The sequence below is a fragment of the Rattus norvegicus genome, chromosome 1 (assembly GCF_036323735.1).
Source record: "Rattus norvegicus strain BN/NHsdMcwi chromosome 1, GRCr8, whole genome shotgun sequence".
In the NCBI taxonomy this organism is placed as follows: Eukaryota; Metazoa; Chordata; class Mammalia; order Rodentia; family Muridae; genus Rattus; species Rattus norvegicus.
In genome coordinates, this window is record NC_086019.1 from 164659469 (window position 1) to 164678647 (window position 19179).

A 19179-nucleotide genomic window follows, 5' to 3' on the forward strand; every position below is an offset into this window, starting at 1 on the left:
GACTTGCTGCTGTGCCTCCCTGGTTAGACCAGGCGCTCAGCTGTGGGAGGAAGACTTTGCCCCAAAATGCTACCTATTACACGCTCAGGGATAGTGTGATGGACTCATGAAAAGATCTCGGAGGGAGGAAAGCAAGAAGATGGGGAGAGGGGCTGGGGATTTAGCTCAGTGGTAGAGCGCTTACCTAGGAAGCGCAAGGCCCTGGGTTCGGTCCCCAGCTCCGAAAAAAAAAAAAAAAAAAAAGAAGATGGGGAGAGTGGGATGCTCTCCACGAGACAGTCCCACCTCGGTAACTCATAAGTATTTACGGAGTTTACCAGGCACTGTTTTAAGAGCTAGAAGACAGACTGAATGAGAAAGACCCAAAGGAGAAACACAGTGGTATACACCTGTAATCTCAGTACTCAGGAGACTGAGGCAGGAGGATCACCGTAAGTTCAAAACCAGTCTGGGTTATATAGTGAGACCTATCAAAAAAGCAGCCAATGGAAAAAACCTAACAGAGCTTACATCTAGTCAAATGAAGCACACACAAAAAACGAAACCACATTTCACCAAATCTAAGATATAGTTATTCTTAGTTGTCTTCTAGGGAAAAAGCTAATGCCAGATTATGATATGCTACCTACTATGAGGCCTTCTTGGATTCTACGTTAAAGCACTTGTAAGCAGGACACTGGAAGCTAACCCTGAAATTATTAGAGGCCTGTACTAAAGACTAGTTTAAAAGTTTGTGTATCTCCTGGGTAACTGTGACTAAAATTTCTGTTTTTCACCACAAATATACATTTAGTGGTGTTCCCTAAGCTCGAACAGCATGCCCCTCACTGGCATTTGCATGGTGAGATCGCCCTCTACTGGCCTATGATGCAACTGCAAGCAAAAATGGGGTTTCTTGAAAGACATATGTGATGTTACACTTATAAAATAACATTTATATTAAACATTTTAAAAAAATCTGGCTTGTTTTGTAAAACAAGCTTGAAAAAGTCAAAGCTGAACAGAATACTCTTGGCTGGCTGAAGAGTCTGAAAAGGCTTAGGGTGGCTCGAGCAGCTAGCAGCTGGCCTCCTTATATAGGGCTCTCCGGCCAGTACTAGCCAGAACTTTGACCAGTAGGATCTGTGGTTCCTCTCAGAGCAGAAGTGACGCCATGCACCTCTGGGACACTCGGTAGAGGAGCAGGCACATAGCAGGAGCCACAAAGCCCCACACCAGAGAGCCAGAAACTGGGCAAGGGGTACCCATGGAAGAAATACACAAGCTATTCCACAGTCCACCAGAGTTGAGAACTCTGGAAGCAGGGGAGTAGACGGTATAGGAGGCCAAGGAGGGAAAGGTTCCTTAGGAAAAAGCAGTGTCATAGCTGAAAATACCAGGATTCAAAATAGGACTCAAGGATGGAAGTGAAACCCAGGAAAAGGGTATATATAGAGTTCAAATCCCACCTCCTTCTGGCTGCTGACCTTGGTATATGACTCCATCTGAGCAGGCACACACACACACACACACACACACACAAACACACACACACACACAGCAACATATACATATATACACACCAACACACATACACAAACGTAGCATACACACCCCCTCAACACACACACATACCTCAACACACACAAACCCCAACACATGCCCCAACACACACACACCCCAACGCACACCACACACACCTCAACACACACACATACTCCAATACACACCAACACACACACCCCAACACACACACATACCTCAGCACACACACACACACCCCAACACACACACACACACACACACACACACACACACACACGCAGTATGTGAGATGCTACACCCATGTCTCTTAAGATATGCACTTGGGACAGGTGCTATCATGATCCCCACTTGACCACAGGCTGAGCAGGTGAGGGACAACTGGGTCCGTGATCCAGGTTACACAGCTGACGAAGAAGTGCAGCAACGTTGGGCACTAGAGCTAGGCTCCAGAACCCCAGTCTTCCGTCCACACTCCTGGGCGGGTACCCCAGCCCTTGGGTCAGGTGACACTCTCCTGCTCACCTCTACCTCTCCCCTCCCACCCAGTAATCTCAATTTAGTGCCTTCAACTCCAGTCCTGCTTGCCTCATGGAGCCCGGAGGACTCTGCTCCCAGGCCTGCCTGCTCCAAGTTCCGTGGCTCCTCTTCTCTGCTGACAGGCATGAGAGGCAACACCACCATCTTTCCATCTTCACTTTGGGAAAATATGTGAACAGTCTCATTTTGCCAGCGAAACCAAGGCTTAGAGAAGTGAAGGGGACAAGCGACTGAAATTCTGTCTGTCTGACTGTACTACCTCTAGCTCTCACCAGGGGATGGCCATGGGTCCTGACATGAATACTCTTCTTGTCTGACATCTTGGGGATCCCTCCCAGGTTTTCTTGTGCCCAGAAGAGACCTTAGCTCTTGCCCAGCTCCTTAACTTTCTCCTTGGCAATAACACCAGCCATTTCTGGTGGTGTCAGTGGCTTCCCCATTGTCCTGGTCTTTGCTTCTGTTGTGCCCTCTGCCTGTTCCCCTCAACAGGCTTTCTGCTAAAATCCTACCCACCCTTCAGGCCTCTGCTGGACACCCCAAACCCAGAGTCACACTGCCTGAGCCCACACTACAAGGAAATCCTAGTTCTATGTTCTTAGCTCACTGGACACTTTGATAAAACCAGAGACAATGCATTTCTTATCTAATTTTAACCAGTTTCTTTCATGTTTTTCAAACAGGTCCTCACAAACTCCCTTGGATGATCTATTAGTCAAAGATGACCTCGTATTTTTGATCCTCTTACCTCTACCCCCTGAGTGCTGGGATTACAGGTGTGTACCAGCAAACCTGGTTTATGCAGGCCTGGGAATCAAACCCAGGGTTTCTTGCATGCTAGAAAAGCACTCTTTTGAGTTACATTTCTAGCCCTACTTTTGTCAGTTTTAAGTGTTCAGATTAGCACACATGCTCTCATACTGTTCTGCAAATGCCAACATCATCTCCCAGCTGAACATTTGGGACCACTGAGCACTAACTCCCCACATCACCCTTCCCCAGCCCCAGCCTCCCCGGGACCTGGCCACCACCACTCCACCGTCTCTCTCTGAAAGCTTGACTGCTGTGAGCTTGGAGCTCACACCACCCAGTGTTGGTTGTCAGCTCAGTGGCTCATTTCACTTAGCACTGTGTCGTCCAGGATCATCAGTGTGGTAACGTGTGTTGGAATCACCCTCCTTTTCTAGTGGCGTACTACCCATACATGTCACACACCCTTGAATTCTGTATCACCACACCAGCCACTTCGCGTGACAGTGTGACTTGTCTGGCTGGTTAGGGCGACTCTTCTGAATAGCCCATGAGCTCCAGGGACTCATGCCCCTTAGGCTCACTGCTGAATGGAGACCCCTGTACTGCTCAGAGAATAGGGTTTGGTCTACAGAAGGGCTCTGTACAGGTATATGGAAGGGAAGAAGGATGGGTGAATGGTTCTGGATGTCTCCTGGGGTCTACTTCACCCAGAGCTGTGGTGGCTTGAATACGCTCATCCTCAATTGTGTTTGTGGGCTCCATTTCAGGACATATACCCAGGCTCTGGCCTCCGCTCATCATCCTGCCACAGATGCACCCCTCCCCCTCTGCGCTCCACTCCTCCCAGGCCAGGGGCCCAGGCATAGACCTGTCTTCCCACCTCATACCCCTCCCCCAGTTCCTGGAACCCCCAACCTGGGCAGCTTACCCCCTAAGTGTCTGTCCCCCTCTGTCCTTCCCATGGTCTGCGCCCTTACTGGAGCTGTGTGGCCCTGGGACAGCTTCATCTTCTGCTGCCCATCCTTCCAGTAGTCATGCAGACTTCTTAAAGCACAAGTCCAACCACGTGCCTACCTGTCTCGAAAGCCTCTTTGATAACTCTCCAGGAACCACACTGTGGTCCAAAACCTCCTGGAGTTCAAGGACCTCATGGCATGACCCTTGCTGGCTCCTGCGACATCTCCCAAGAACCAGCTCTTCATACCACATAGCTCTCTAAGCGGATATGTCAAGCCCATCCCCACGGCACCTTCTCTGGGGAGCTTTCCCTGACAGCACAGTGGTCAGACACCTCCCATGCCTCTACAGCAGTGGTTTTCAATCTGTGGCTCATGACCCACCCCCCGCCGAAGGGTCCCCTATCAGATATCCTGCATATCATATATTTACATAACGATTCATAACAGCAGCAATATTAGTTATGAAGTAGCAGCAAAGTAATTTTATAGTTGGGGGTCACCACAACATGAGGGACTATATTAAAGGTCTCGATGTTAGAAAGATTGAGAACCACTGCTCTAGAGTGACCCCTGTACTCAGCAGGGTCTACATTCCTGCATCCTTGGGCTTCCTGTATCTGGACCAGGGCCTGCCCTGAGCAGATACTTAGCATCTAATTCCAGTCACAGAAAGAGCAAAAAGGTGTACAGCTCAGAACCGGGTCCAGGACTGTTGAGGGGATGTGGAAACTATAGACAGGGTAGAGACTCCTACTCTAGCTGGATCCTCTAGTCTCACCAACCCTGCAGGGCTGGCCGCATCCAGGTTCACAGCTCCTTGGTTTCAGTCCCTGTCCATATGGGTGATCCAACCTGTCTGAGGCCCACACCTGGAATGCTGCTCTCAGGCCTAGGGCATGGTCTCACCTGCATTAGAGTGCGCAGTGACTCCACATACGATTGCTCCGTGTCCAGCAGGGTCATGGTCACGTGCTTCCTCATGTCCTGTGGGGACAGAAGTAGAAGGTGAGTGGTTCTTTGTTCCCCAAAGCCTCTCACCTTCAGCTACATTCAGGCATACCTGCAAACAGAGAGCCCATCTGGCCCTTTCCCCGGCCCTCCCTGCCAGCTTCCAGTCCCACAGTTTCCCAGAGCACCCTGGACCTCCATTCTGTCAGACCTTTGCTCAGGCATTCCCTGTTGGGAACGCTCCCGAGTCTCAAACACACCCTTCCAAGTGTATCCCTGTTTTCCTACCCCAACAGGTTCTGGACAAAGACAAAACCCGACAACAATAAACTCTCATATTTACAAAGGAAGATGCCTCTGGGCTACACCCACTCTAGAGACTTACTCTGAAAATACCAAGTTCCAGCTTGCTGCTAGGAGGACATGTCTGACCTGGCTGTGTGTCACAGCATCCCTCAGAGTAGACGCTGTCACTTCCTGCTATAGAAGAAACTGCAGCTGAAGGGAGTAAGGCTGGTGCTGGAAGCATCAGGGCTCTGACCAGGCTGGGTCCCAGTTCTCTGTTAAAGGGTTACGGAGCTCTCCTTTTCCCAGCCCTTTCGTCCACTTGTGTGCTTCATAGCCTCTCCATTTCGTTTCTTCTCGTGTGTGTGTGTGTGTGTGTGTGTGTGTGTGTGTGTGTGTGTATGTGTATTTGTGTGCACGTGCATGTGTTAGATCTGTGTGCACACGTGTTCAGGTTCACTCACCAAGGCATGCATGTGTGGACATAAGAGGTCAATGAGATGTCTTCTTCTACTGCTCTTCAAAGCATTTTATTGTTTTATTTTATTTATTTTTTAACACAGAGTTACTCACTGAATCTGGAGCTCACTGCTTCAGCTAGCCTGGCTGACCAGGGAGCTCAGAGATCTGCCTGTCTCTGTTCTCTAGCACTGGGAACAAACACACACATACACACTGAAGGGGACACAGACACACTGATAGGGGTCATACACACTGATGGGAGTCACGCACTGATAGTGTCACAGACGCAAACTGATGAGGTCACATACTTATGGGGTCCCAGACACACACTGAAGGGGCTACAGGCACACTGATGGGGTGACACACTGATGGGGTCTCACACACACACTGATGGGGTCACAGATGCACACAGTTATGTCCATCTTTTTCGACTCTGGGAATGTAAACACAGGCCTTCATGCTTACCCTTCAAGTCATCTCACTAACCCTCTTTCTCTTTCTGAGGCAGGGTCTTATATAGACCAGGCTGTGGAGACTTCCCCAGTGCTAGGGGCTACAGGCATTTACTACCACATCTGGCTTACGCACGGCTGTAGAGCATGGAGCACAAGCTAGGCAAGCCCTGTGCTCACCGAGCTACAACCCCAGCCTAGTGTCTCGTTTTCAGAGCAGGAACCACGGGTGCTTCCATGCACAGGACCCAAGAGTCCTTCGACGGTTGCCCAGAATCTGCACGCACATCACACGGCACTGGGTTCCTGCCCATCAAGGTGAGCTCTATCCTACGTCAAGGTGAGCTCTATCCCATGGGAAGATGTTTTTAGAAGCAAGCTTGGGAATGTCTTGCCCCACACACTCCCTGAGGCAGAGCTCACCTGCTCCCAACTTCCACAGTCCCCAACCTTACCCAGGAAACCCTCCCAGACAGCACCCATCCCACTAGCCTATATCCCGGCAAGGACTCCAGAACCCCATACTGACACTTGGGTCTCTAGACTGGCCCTTGGCAAGGTGTGGGGCCTACACACTTGACTGGGCCATGCCTGGGCCTGCAGCCATCAAGGCCTGCAGGTTCAAGATGAATTCTGGAATGGGTGCTTATGCTTGGGCATTCCTCCAGTTCTAATCCCGACACCCCTTAATGTAGAGCTTCAGTGAGGGGACCTGCCATCGCCCCTGCTCTGCCCACGCTCCCTGGGCTGCTTTGGATTCCGCTCTATTAGTGTTTGTTGGTTGGTGGAGACGAGGCCTTGCTCTGTCGCTCAGTACACAGCCCAGGATGCTTCAGTCTCTCTCGTCCAGGAGCCACAGGCTACCATGACCAGCTTATTTAGCTGGCTATGGTAAGCTTACTTCAGGTGCTGGTCCTCTGACCCCGGAACTGGGGGATCAGCCTGGTCCCCCAGTAACTGACAAGGAGGCACACTCAGAAGTGGACTCCCACTCTGAGCTCTGTGGAGGCCTGGGTGCCACCTCGTTGGGACATAGGAGGTTGGCTTACTCCACTTTTGCAAGCTCTGTGCTGGGCTGTGTTCCTCAGGCTCTACCTCATAGACCCCAACTAGGAGCCGGCCATTTATAGTGGGTGCTTCTGGAGCCCCTAGAAACTTAAAGCAGTTTTGGGTCTCCCATGTCCTCTCCTGTGCCGGCAGCTCCCAGAACACCCCAATACCCCACAAGTATGTGCAACCCATTTCAGCCTCACACGGTTCCAAGACACAGGTGTCGTCCACTACACAGATGAATCAAGTCAGAGAAGTGACATGACTTGTCATATGGCCAGGGACAGACAAGGCCCAGAGCCTCTTTAGACACCTCATGTAGAGCCCTAGGACACCAGCACCCTATGTCCCCTTCATCAGGAACTTCATCAGCTCTGCTTGTCCTGGCTGTGTGACTTTTGTGGCCCTGCTGCCATACTCCTTCATGAAATGAAGTAAGAACCCTTTGTTCCTGGTACCATACAAGCTCCACGCTCGGCAATGGGGAACAGGGAGGTGTCCACACACACAGCGACCCTAACTGTCTCTTCTCATTCCACTTCCCTGAGACTTCACGGGAAGTTTTCTGACTGACAGGGCAGCGGAACCAGGTTTTGGGCTTCACCGCTACTGTCCCCTGCCCACACTCACTGGCTGGCCATCCCCAACCTGGGTCATGGTCAGAGAAGTTTCCTGAGAGGGAGGGCTGGCACTGGGCCTGTTGGCCGGGAGGCTGGGATGGTAGAGGGAGCTGACGTTGCAATGCCGCCTCTCCCAGCCTCCTCCCTGCTGCAAAGCACAGTGGGCTGTCATTCAGCTGTCAGGTAAAGCACAGAAAACAAGGCCAGCTCCTTGTCACTGCATGGAGCACCCTCTGCACGTGTCCAGACACGGGAGCAGTGCGGGGCGGGGGACAGGGGAAGCAGGAGACAGGGACAAAGCAGCTGTCAGCCAAATCGGCAGGCCCACCTGTTCCAGGCTGGCCAGGCCTTCAGCCTGCTTCCCTCAGGATCCCCTCACCCTTCAATAGCCACAGACAGGCTCCTGGCATTGGGACCAGGGGACCCTGTAGGAAGGTGGACACAGCAGGAACATGGTGAGGGGACTCCCCTGTCAGTAAACCCAAAGACTGAGACCCTTATGTACTAAGCATGAAGAAAGACACACACAGAGAGGCCATGAAGGCCAGATGCCCCCCATCAAGACAAAAAATGAAGCCTAGTTATCCAGCTGCGAGGTAGGCCCTCCTGCCCAGAGTCCTGAGCACTGGAGACACATACGCACAACACAGTACAGCACCTGGATTAGGCCTAGTCCTCACTGTGCCCAGAGCATGGAAGAGTCAGGGCCCAGACGAACACAAAAACAAGGCAGCATCCCTGCTCCCTGCCTCCTCCAGTCTCCAGAAAGGCCGCTGGAGACAGGAATGGGGACACCACCTTTCCTACAGCACCACTGCATGACATCTCCAGGCCCAGTGGCAAAGTGGCAGTGCTGGCTACCCTTGACTCATACATAATCTGGGGACCATCAACCCTGAGGGATAGTTGGAAATCTGGCTTTCCTGGGGACCCAAGGTTCCCCAGGAACAAATCTGCTTTCACCTGACCCATTTGACAAGAGAGTACTGTCCTGGGCCATGACCCTTAGTGCCCTGCCAAGCCGACCAGCGACCAGACCAGCGAGGCCAGAGTTGACCATGCCGGTTGGCCATGGGGAGGAGGCTCATCAACCTCTTTGCTTTCATCTGAGGTCAGCTCTCCCCAAGCCCAGCGTTGACAGGCAGGCAGGGTCCTGGTGCCTGATCCAAGTTCCGGGCCCTGTTCTCCAGCATCTGCCCACACTTCCCCCATCTCCTGGATCTGCGGCATCCTAGGCCAAGACCCAAGTTCCCGGCTGCCCTTCCCCCTCCCGGTACCTGGGCCTCCCCCGGCTCCTCCGCGGGGTCAGAGCCCCCGCCCCCGCCCCCGGCGGACTCCCCGGAGGCGGCGGCCGGGCCCAGATCGCGCATGTCTTCCAGCGCGATGGTGAACTGGGCCAGGGTCTTCACCATCTGAAGCATGCGGCCGGGCTGCCGCCAGGGCGGGTACTGCGCCGAGTCGGAGGGCCCCCTCCCACCCGCGTTCCTCTGGGGCCTCAGCCCCGCCGCAGTGGTGGCGGCGGCGTTAGTAGCAGCGTCGGTGAGGGCGCAGCCCGCGGCGGCGCTGCGGCCTCCTCCGCGCAGGGAGTGCGCGCGGCGTCGCAGGGGGAGAGTCCCGCCCTCTGCGCGCCGCCCCTTCTCCCGCAACAAGCCCAGTGCCGCCGGACCTCACACCCCCGCCTCAGGACGCAAGTCACACATACCCGTGGACCAGGACGCGTCCACAGTGTATCTAGGGCGTCACAGTGATTTACACCCAGAGCCATGGATGAACAGGGTTTAGTATAGAACAGGCCCAGGTGTAGGGTAGGGTCAAGTGCACTCTCACATACAGATTCCCAAGTCCTGACACCCAGGAGCCTGACCCACCACCTCTCACAACGATGCGAACTCTCTTGATCAACAACTACAGCATGGCAAAAGCAGGCACCCACCCCTGTAGGCATCAAGTGGGATGGCTGAAAACCTTACTGACCCCAGCTGGTGAGAGAGACACTTGGGTGTGATAGAGAGAGAGGCTGTCACACAACTCACCCACATTAAGTCACCCCTGTCCTTACCACTATCTCAACTTAGTCAGTGTTCTGTACCGGCTCCATTCCTGTTCCCTTCCTGTGCCTCTTCCCATGACCGTCACTGGGGAGGGTCTCAACGACGCCTCTCGCACCCCCCAATCTGCCCTCACCCAGTTTCTTGGCGTTTGTTTAAACGTGATCCTCAAATGCCAGGACAAGGCTAGAATCTACCCCAGGACCCATTTAAGTAGGACTGGGGTGTGGTGAGAAACAACTTTGACACCAAATCCCACTGGGCACTAGGAAAGGGGTCCACACACCCCACAGCTGTGCCTTACCACTGGCTAGTTCCACCTCCTTCAACACTGGGGTTCCCACACTCACCGAGCTCCCATTGGACCCCCTCTTTGGATTTCCTGAGCACCGGGGTAAAAACGCTCCATCACCCAAACCAGACTCACCCTAGTTCCCACTCCTACACCCTTCTTTGTTTCACCCTAGCCAACTCTCAGTGTCTAGAAAAAGACACCTCTCCCTTGCCTTGGGGCCTTGACCTAAGCCTGTTCCCTCTCCTAGCAACCAAGGCCTTTTCTACACACCTCTTCCAGGAAGCCCTACTGAGTCCTCAGAGTAAGTGCTGTGTGCCTGTTCTGTGTTCTCCCAGATCTTCAGTTTTCTTAACTACAGTCTATAATCATGGGTTGATACCCACCTTCTCCCAGGAGACTGCTGGCTCCCTGAGGTAAGGGTCCTTCGCAAGTCAAGGCTCTGAGCACAGATGGTTGGTTGACAGACTAGTGTCAATAGCTTTGCTCTTCCCTTTATCAGCCAGCATGGATGGATGCTGGGCATCTCTTTAGCATGGAGGTCCTCTCATTCCTCTATCCAGCCTTGCTTCTTCAGCCTCAACTCCACAACCCATTCTAAGGAACTTTTAAAAGGTGCTTACGTATTTTTAATTTATGTGTATGAGTGTTTTGCCTGCATGTGTACCTGCTTAGTGCCCAGGGAGACCGGAAGAGGATGTTGGATCCTGGCACCCAAACTGTTCTTGAACACCCTCCCCCAAGGTCTCATGGAGCCCAGGGTGGCATTAAACTGGCCAAATAGTGGACAGAGGATGACCCTGAACTTCTGACTCCTCTGTAAGCGCCTTCTCAGTTCTGGGAACACAGGCATACACTACCATGCCTGGTTTGTAGCACGCCCCTGCTTGAAACCAGGGTCTGGTGTCTTAGTTGACCCACCAACTAAGTTTGTCCCTAGCACCGTTAAATTTTGCTACCAGTGCTGAAGATTGAACGTCAGACCTTCTGACTGCCAAGCAAGGGGCAGGTGGGCTTCCTCTCTTTCCGGGATGCTGTTCGTTTGAGCCTGAGTCTTCTGACACAGCTTAGAACTAGCCTCGAACTCATGATCCTTCTGGGAATGTAGCTCAGTGGCACAGGGCTCAGCTAGTCTGTGTAAGGTGATGGGTCCAACCCCCAGAACTTTTAAAAAATGTATTTATTAATATTTACATCATACAGCTTTCTGCCTGCATGTATGCCCAAAGGCCAGAAGAGGGCATTTGTGAGCCACCATGTGCTTGCTGGGAATTGAACTCAGGACCTCTGGAAGAGCAGACAGTGCTCTTAACCTCTGAGCCATCTCTCCAGCCCCAGAAACTTTTTTTTTTTCTTTTTTCCGGAGCTGGGGACCGAACCCAGGGCCTTGCGCTTGCTAGGCAAGCACTCTACCGCTGAGCTAAATCCCCAACCCCCCCTTTTTTTTTCTTTTTCTTTTTTCTTTTTTTTTTTCGGAGCTGGGGACCGAACCCAGGGCCTTGCGTTTGCTAGGCAAGCGCTCTACCACTGAACTAAATCCCCAACCCCGCCCCAGAAACTTTTTAAAACGTGCATATAACTTCTGTCTAGGCAAGGTGGCACAGACCTACTATCCCAATACTGGGGAGGTGGAGGCAGGAGGCTCAGCAGTTCAAGGTTGTCCTCAGCTATATAGTAAGTTCAAGGCTAGCCTGGGCTACAAGAGGCCCTGTCTCAGGAGCAAAACAAAGCAGGTCTGGGAATATACCTCATTGGAAGAGTTATTGCCTGGAGTATAGGGCCCCAGCTTCTGTTTCCAGCACTGAGAACAAGCACACAAAAGGCCTCGTGATTGTCCTGGCTCCTCCTGAGTACTGGCACGCACCCCTGTACCTGGCACAAATGAATGATATCTCAACTACTCCTAAAAGGGCAGGCCATGGGGCTAGGCTCCCAGGACCGCAGGCAGGCTGCATAGATGGGTCATAGCCAATACTGGGTAGTGCTTAATTGATTTGTGTTGCATCGGTGAGTGGACAACCTGTGGACTCGCTGTGTCCACCGGGTCCCACTGGATCAGCCTTTGAATGAAAACGAATCCAGGCTGGAGTGTGATAGGCTCTTTTCTGGCCTCTGGACTGAGTCCAGCACCTCCTAGGAATGTGCTGAAAAGCACATTTACCTCTCCCCAAAGGATCTCAAACCAAGCTTCGAGCCAGAAGCCAGCCTGAATCCATCTGCTTTTTCCCTTCCCAAGGGACTGCCTTGCCCATACTTCCTCCCCACGGCTCACTCCTCCCCTTCCTCATGCTGGGGGAAGACAGAAAGAATGTCCGTGTCCCACGGGCAGGGCAGCCAGGTCTCAGAGGTAAGCACATACGCACAGAGGCCCATGGGCTGGGGGCTGTTTGCTTGGTCACTGTAGCCACCTTCGGCTATCAAAGCACCTCCTCCATTGGCCCTCTCTCAAACTACCTGATTACTTCTTAGTGGCTGAGAGGCAGTACACAGTTTGCGGGTCTTGGCCAGGCACAACTCACCTGTCCATCTGTTCCTCACTAGTTCTACCGAGACCCAATTCAGAAGAATGATTTCACCCCTGCTGACTTCCAGGCTTTTAGCAAAGGTTACCTCTGCAGCAGGGGGAAACACTCACGGGAGAGCCAGGCCTTGCACACAGTGTGGAAGTCAAGAGACACCGGAGTGCACGGGTGCAGGGAGAGGATTCCCAGGAAGATTCCGCCCTCTTATAGGTGGGGCTTAACACCAAAGGCAGTGAGTGCTGTGCTGCTTCGTGAAGGAGGCTGGGATGGTTTGAATAAATTTGTTCCCACAGACTCCCACGTTTGACTGCTTGCACAAGGAGAGGCACTATTAGGAGGTGTGGCTTTGATGGATAGGCGTGGCCTTGTTGGAGGAAGTGAGTCACTGTAGGGGTGGGCTTTGAGGCTCCATCCAATCAGACAGTCTCTTTCTGCTGCCTGCTGATTAGGATGTAGGAGTCTCAGCTCCTCCAGCACCACGTCTGCCCGGACTCTGCCATGCTTCCTCCCATGGTGATGATGAACTGATCTTCTGAAACTGTCAGCCTGCCCCAATTAAACGTTTTTCTTTATAAGAGTTTCTAAGAGTCATGGTGTCTCTTCACAGCAATGGAAACCCTAACTAAGACAATGGCTAATTAGATCCAAGTCCGTTGCCATAGCACTGGGGGTGCCAGTGAAGCAGGGGAAGCGAAAGGATGCCAAAGAGAGGAGCAGCTGCTCAGGGGCCGAGGCAGGGAATCCTTAGAGCCCTTTCAGGACAGGGTCAGCTGGGGTGAGGCAGAGGGCATCACGTGCCCAGCACCAAGTCAAGGTATGGCTCTGTGGGTCTTCTGAGCGTCAACCCGGGCTGCTGATTCAATCATCCTCTTAGAGCTCTGTAGATGTTTGGAGGAGGGACACAGAATTTAACTAATTTGTTGATTATATGTGGGGGTGGGTGGGTATATGTGCCACAGTCCATGGTGGACGTCAGAGGACAGCTTTTGGGAGTCAATGTTCTCCCATTCACCACGTGGGTCCCGGGGATTGAACTTGGGTCTTCAGGCTTGGCAGCAAGAGACTTTACCATCTGAGCCATCTTGCCATCCCTGAGAAGAGTTTTTGTAAGTATGAAAGACTGTCCTGTTTTCCATACCACATCCGTATCCCACCTCAGACATCTTCCTTCCTCACCAAAGAGCTGTCTACACCCTTCTTGGTTAGGGGAAGGCAAGAGACAAGCAGGAAAGAGACAAGCAGGCAAAGGCTCAGCCCCACCAGACCAACACTCAGTCCGGAGCAGACCACTGGGTGCCTGGCTCTGAACCACCCTCTGCCAGTCCCAGGGAACCCTGGTCTATCGATCTGCACCAGGTCGGTGGACAACTTCCCCATCCATCTCTGAGGCAATCCTGGCATCCTGCTTGCTTGCCTCCAGACACCATGTATTCCACCTGCCCTCTGAGGTCCTGCAGCTGATATTGGACCACTGGAGGACCAGTTATGACACAGGTTAGACCTAGAGTGGACTAACAAAAGAGTGATGGTAGCTGGGATGGTGAGAGATGAATAAACACGTGGATGGATGACAGACCACCGACTCAGGGGTAGATGAACACACGGACTGCACTTAGTGGATGAACAGCTGCTCTGATTTTCATACCATTCACTTGACTAGTTCAATACATACTCACCACGTACCTACCAGGTACCAGCTAAGTATTGTGCTAGGAACAGCTTTCATTATTATTATTATTATTATTATTATTATTATTATTATTATTATTATACAGTTATTACTACTACTGCTGCTGCTGCTGCTGCTACTACTTTAATATATGAATGTTCAGTCTGCATGTATGCCTGAATGCCAGAAGAGGGCGTCAGATCCCATTATAGATGTGGTCATGAGTCCCATAAGGTTGCTGGGAAGTGAGCTCAGAACCTCTGGAAGAGTAGCCGGTGCTCTTAACTGCTGAGCTAACTCTTCTGTTCCTGTGCTAGGAATTTAAAGATAAGGTCTTGGACTGGGAGAAGGCTGGGCATATGGTTATGTAGGTAAAAAGTACTTGCTATTCAAGCCTAATGACTTAAGTTCCATCACCAGAACGCCCATAGAAAGCCAGATGGGGTAGCATCCATTTGTAATCCCAGCATTCTTAGGGTGAGACAGGAGGCAGAAACAAGAGTGATCACTGGAAGCTCACAGCCAACCAGCCCAGTGCACGGTGCAGGGTAAACATGATCACTGGAAGCACAGCCAGAATGCACAATGCAGTGTGGACAGAACAGAGGTCCTGCCTCAAAAAGGTGGACAGTGAGAACTAACTCCCAGACCCATGTCCTCTGACTGTCACGTGCATGCTGAGTCAATGTGCACGCCCCACCTGCACACCAGAAGAGAGGAGGGAGGGATGGAGGGAGGGAAGGAGAGAAAGAGGGAGAGGGAAGGAGGAAGGAAGGGTGCTTATGTCCACACCAAGAGTTTCGTTAGGAAGACAGGACCTGAAAGAAATGACCAAAGACAAGGCAGCAGGGTGTAGGCCAGATAATACAGCGCTTGCCTCACAAGCACAAAGCTCAGGGTTCGATCCCCAGTACCACATATACCTGGCATGGACGCACATGCCTGTAACCTCAGCACTAAAGAGGCAGGAGGATCAGAATTCAAGATCACTTTTGAGGGGGTTGGGGATTTAGCTCAGCGGTAGAGCGCTTGCGCAAGGCCCTGGGTTCGGTCCCCAGCTTAAAAAAAAAAAAAAAGAAAAAAGAAAATATGCCACTCTTAAAAAAAAAAAGATCACTTTTGATAAGCAAGGTGGTGACCAGGGAGGGACACAGGAGGCCCTGTATCAAAAGAGCAAAGACAGCTCCTAAGAGAGACACGGTTCTGGAAAGTAGGTCTCATAAGGCTTCATGGGAAGGGTCTTCAGACCCGAGCTACCCACACTGGAACATGGGGAACCTTGAGGATCTCTCTCTCTCCATGACAAATGCCGTTTGCATGGGTCTCAAGACTCATTGCTTTGTAAGTGCTGGCTCCTTACTCTCCAACCCACATCAGAGCTCTATTTCTTGTGACTCTCTCCGTTTTATAGACAGGAAAGCTTAGAGAGGCCGCCCTGCTGGGAGAGGCTATGACCCAGCTGGCTGCCTTAAAGCCTGCACTTCCCCCACACACTGGCCACCTGGGTCACCTTTCTCTGGTCTCTTCTTTCCGGGTCAGTGGTAGAAACAGGTTTCCCGAGTCAGGAATGTTTTTGACGATGAACCCAATGCTGCCATAGCCAAGTCTGGATCAAGGACGACAGTCCTGGCAACCCAGGGCTGTGTGGCACCCCTGCACCATCCACATCCAGGAAAGTGGAGTTGGTACCACATAGTCCAGCCTAATAGGCCATCTCTTTCCCCAGTGGCTGCCTCCTCGGATCATCATCAAGGAGACAAAAGTTACACAAGGATTTCATGGTATGAAGACCAAGATGGAAACGGGGCCATGTATTTCAGGTTCAAATCCTCACTGTGCCCCTTAGTGTGTGGGCTGGGTGAGACACTTCATTTCCTGGGGCCCCTGCTTCCCGCCACCCCTTCCATCACCAACCACTCCCCGTGTTTCGCTAGATCACTTCCTGCTCTCAGGAGACCCTCCGTTCTGGAAGGAGAGACTTCTTAAGGTTTCTCAGTTCCCAGGCCTGGAAGGGAAATGTCCAAGCCACAGAGATCTCTGGGGACTGGCTGCCCCGGGTGGAGCTCTGCCACTGGAGAATGAGCTCTGAGGATTGGAGGGAGAGCTCTGGGACCTAAGCAACTGAAGCACCTTCCTGCTTCAGAGGCAGAGTCCTGAGTGCAGCCGGAGACAGGATGATGAGGGGCATGAAGTATGTCCCATCTGTGCAGCTCCTTGGTTATCTGTAACCATGACTACACAGCAGTCGGCGGTAACCAACCTTGTGATTCTAGGCAGAGGTTAAAAACTCAAGGCAGAGATGGCTCAGTGGTTAAGAGCACCGACTGCTCTTCCAGAGGTCCTGAGTTCAAATCCCAGCAACCACATGGTGGTTAACAACCATTTGTAATGAGATCTGATACCCTCCTCTGGTGTGTCTGAAGACAGCTACAGTGTACTTATATATAATAATAAATAAAATCTTTAAAAAAAAAAAAAGAAACTCAAAGGTCTCTCAATAACGATCAAAACCAGCTACAGTCACAATAATCACAAACAGAAAACAGAAGCGCTCTGGCTAGCCCTCGATTACAAAGTCTTTATTACATTAGACATGGACTGAGTCCTTCCCATTACTGTCTCCTCTCCTCGCAGTTACCCTAGGTTGATGTGTCAGGTGAAATCTGTCAAAGCTAGTGTCTACAAAATCGTCCATCTGACATTCTGTCCTCTCATACAGGATGAGGCCCAGGGCCCTCCCCTTCAGCCTAGGTGGACCTTTGTTAGACACACAACACTGGCAGAAGTGAAGTCACATGACACTGAAAACCTGCTCTTCTGGCTTCTTCTACCACCAACCCCCTTTTGTGGTGTCAGGGATTGAACCCAGGGCTTCTCACACACCAAGCTAGCATCGAGCTGTTCTTCTGTTTGTTTTTAATTTATTCAAAAAGATTTAGATTTCCTGTGTGTGTGTTGCCTGCAGGTTTGTATGTGCACCACATGCGTGCTTGGTGCTCTTGGATGCCAGAAGAGGGTGTCGGATCCCCTGGAACTAGAGTTGTAGGTGTTGTGAGCTACAGTGTTGGAACTCAAACCCAAGTCCTCTGCAAGGGAAACAAGTGCTAAACTGCCTGTTTATTTAGGTTTTTTGTTTGTTTGTTTGTTTTTTTAAAGATTTATTTATTTTATGTACAGCATTCTGCCTGCATATGTGACTGCAGGCCAGAAGAGAGCACCAGATTTCATTACAGATGGTCATGAGCCACCATGTGGTTGCTGGGAATTGAACTCATGACCTCTGGAAGAGCAGTCAGTGCTCTTAACCGCTGAGCCATCCCTCCAGCCCTCATTTAGTTTTTGAGAGATGGTCTCACTATGTGGCTCTGGCTAGCCTATAATTTACAAAAATCCTCCTGCCTCTGTTTAGCAAGTGCTGGGACTAACTAAAGGCGAGAGTCACCACACCTGGCTTGCTCTCGACATTAAAAACAGTATTTCTAACTTTTACATGGGATCTCACTAAGTTGGCCAAGTTATCCTTAATCTACCTGTGGCAGGCCCTGAACTTTCCTACCTCAGCCTCCTCAGTACCTGGGGCTTGTGCCATGAGACCTGGCAGTCTGCTTACTCATAAAACTCGGCCTACGTGTTGGGCGGAAGCCGGGCCACATGCCACGTATAGGTATTCCAACTGACAGCTCTGATGGGGCCCCAGCCAAACATCAGTGTTAACTGCTAAGTCTGACAAGAACCAGTCTAGTGCAGGCACCACCTGACCACCATGAAACTCACAGTGAAAAGGAGACAGAGGCCCAGGGAAGCAGACAAGGACGCCAGGCCCTGCAGACAGTAGGAGGCCGTGCTTGAACCCAGAGCTCTTGCTATACTGACAGAAAAATGAAACCGGGATGATTTCTGCATGAACCCTCATTTTATCTGTTGGCCCACAGGGGTCAGGCTGGGACCCCAGCATGAGCAGTAGTAAAAAAATCAGAGATCTACTGGCTGTAAGAGAAGCAAGATGTAGCCCTCCATCCCCAGGCTGGGGAAATCAGGCTGCCTTCTGATGGCTAAATCTGGCTTGCCCATCTCTTGGCCTGGAACTCCTGGCGCATCCCAGAGCCCAGGGTATAGCATACAGTGCCAGGTCCTCAATGGGGAATTGGGGTACAGTTTTTCTCCGTAGCTCACACTGTTCTTGAATGCCCTGTGATAATTCCCCAGACCATCCTTCTTCAACATGCTACAGATCTATACCTTGCCAAGACAGCCACAGAATCTAGGAGCACCTCTCTGATTTTCCAGAAGCACCAAGGTCTAGGAAAGACCCCAGTTCCCACAGATGTGTGCTGAGAACTTCAGTGGAATGACCCAAGCTTGGATCTAACCCCAAGTAAATGGCACCTCAGAGCCATATGACTTCGCCAGATCACAGAGCACATTATCAAGAAGTTAGGCCAAACCCAGGACACCCTGAATTAGGAAGTGGGGGTGACAGCTGTATTCATTTTCCTGGATGGCTAAGATGGAGATAGAAGGGAGGTCTCAATGTCTGCCTGCCTCAGGACTACAAGAATAATAAAAACAGGAATTAGTATCAAATAGACACACACTGGGTACATAACATATATCTACTGACTGCCCTTATTGCTCTGTGACTTAGTTTCCCCTTCTGTTAACAGATGAAGGAGGTGGGAAAGCTCAAGAGGGTTCTAAATTCCCCACTAGAGAGATCAGACTGGGAGAAAGGCTTGGCTGAGAAGCCCAAGTGGAGAAGCTGGGGCACCAGGACTGCACTTCCACCAAATACTCCTAGGTGGCAGCAGAGATCTGCAGGCTGGGGTTGTAGAGCATGTGGTTTGAATTTAACTGCCATGATTTTTCTTTTTAATGTGTGGGTTCCCCCCCCCCCTTTTTTTCGTTTTCTGTCACTCCACCCCCTTCAGTTTCAAGCAGATACAGCTGAGCCTTCTAGACTTTGAAGGAAAAGTTTCTTATCCCAGATAGTAGAAGCAGGAGTGGAGGCTGGAGGGTACATCGGACCTAAGCCGATGTAAGAAGCATCTGAGGAGCCAGTCC

General features: G+C 51.4%; 1 protein-coding gene across 1 annotated transcript in view; it reads right to left on the minus strand.

Moving 5' to 3' along the window:
* Positions 1 to 19179, minus strand: part of Arhgef17 (Rho guanine nucleotide exchange factor 17) — a 59552-nt gene that overhangs the window by 16779 nt on the left and 23594 nt on the right. Inside the window, exon 2 of the mRNA NM_001401823.1 lies at positions 4677 to 4754. Within this exon, the coding sequence (NP_001388752.1) occupies positions 4677 to 4754 (78 nt within the window). The remainder of the gene's footprint in view (positions 1 to 4676; positions 4755 to 19179) is intronic.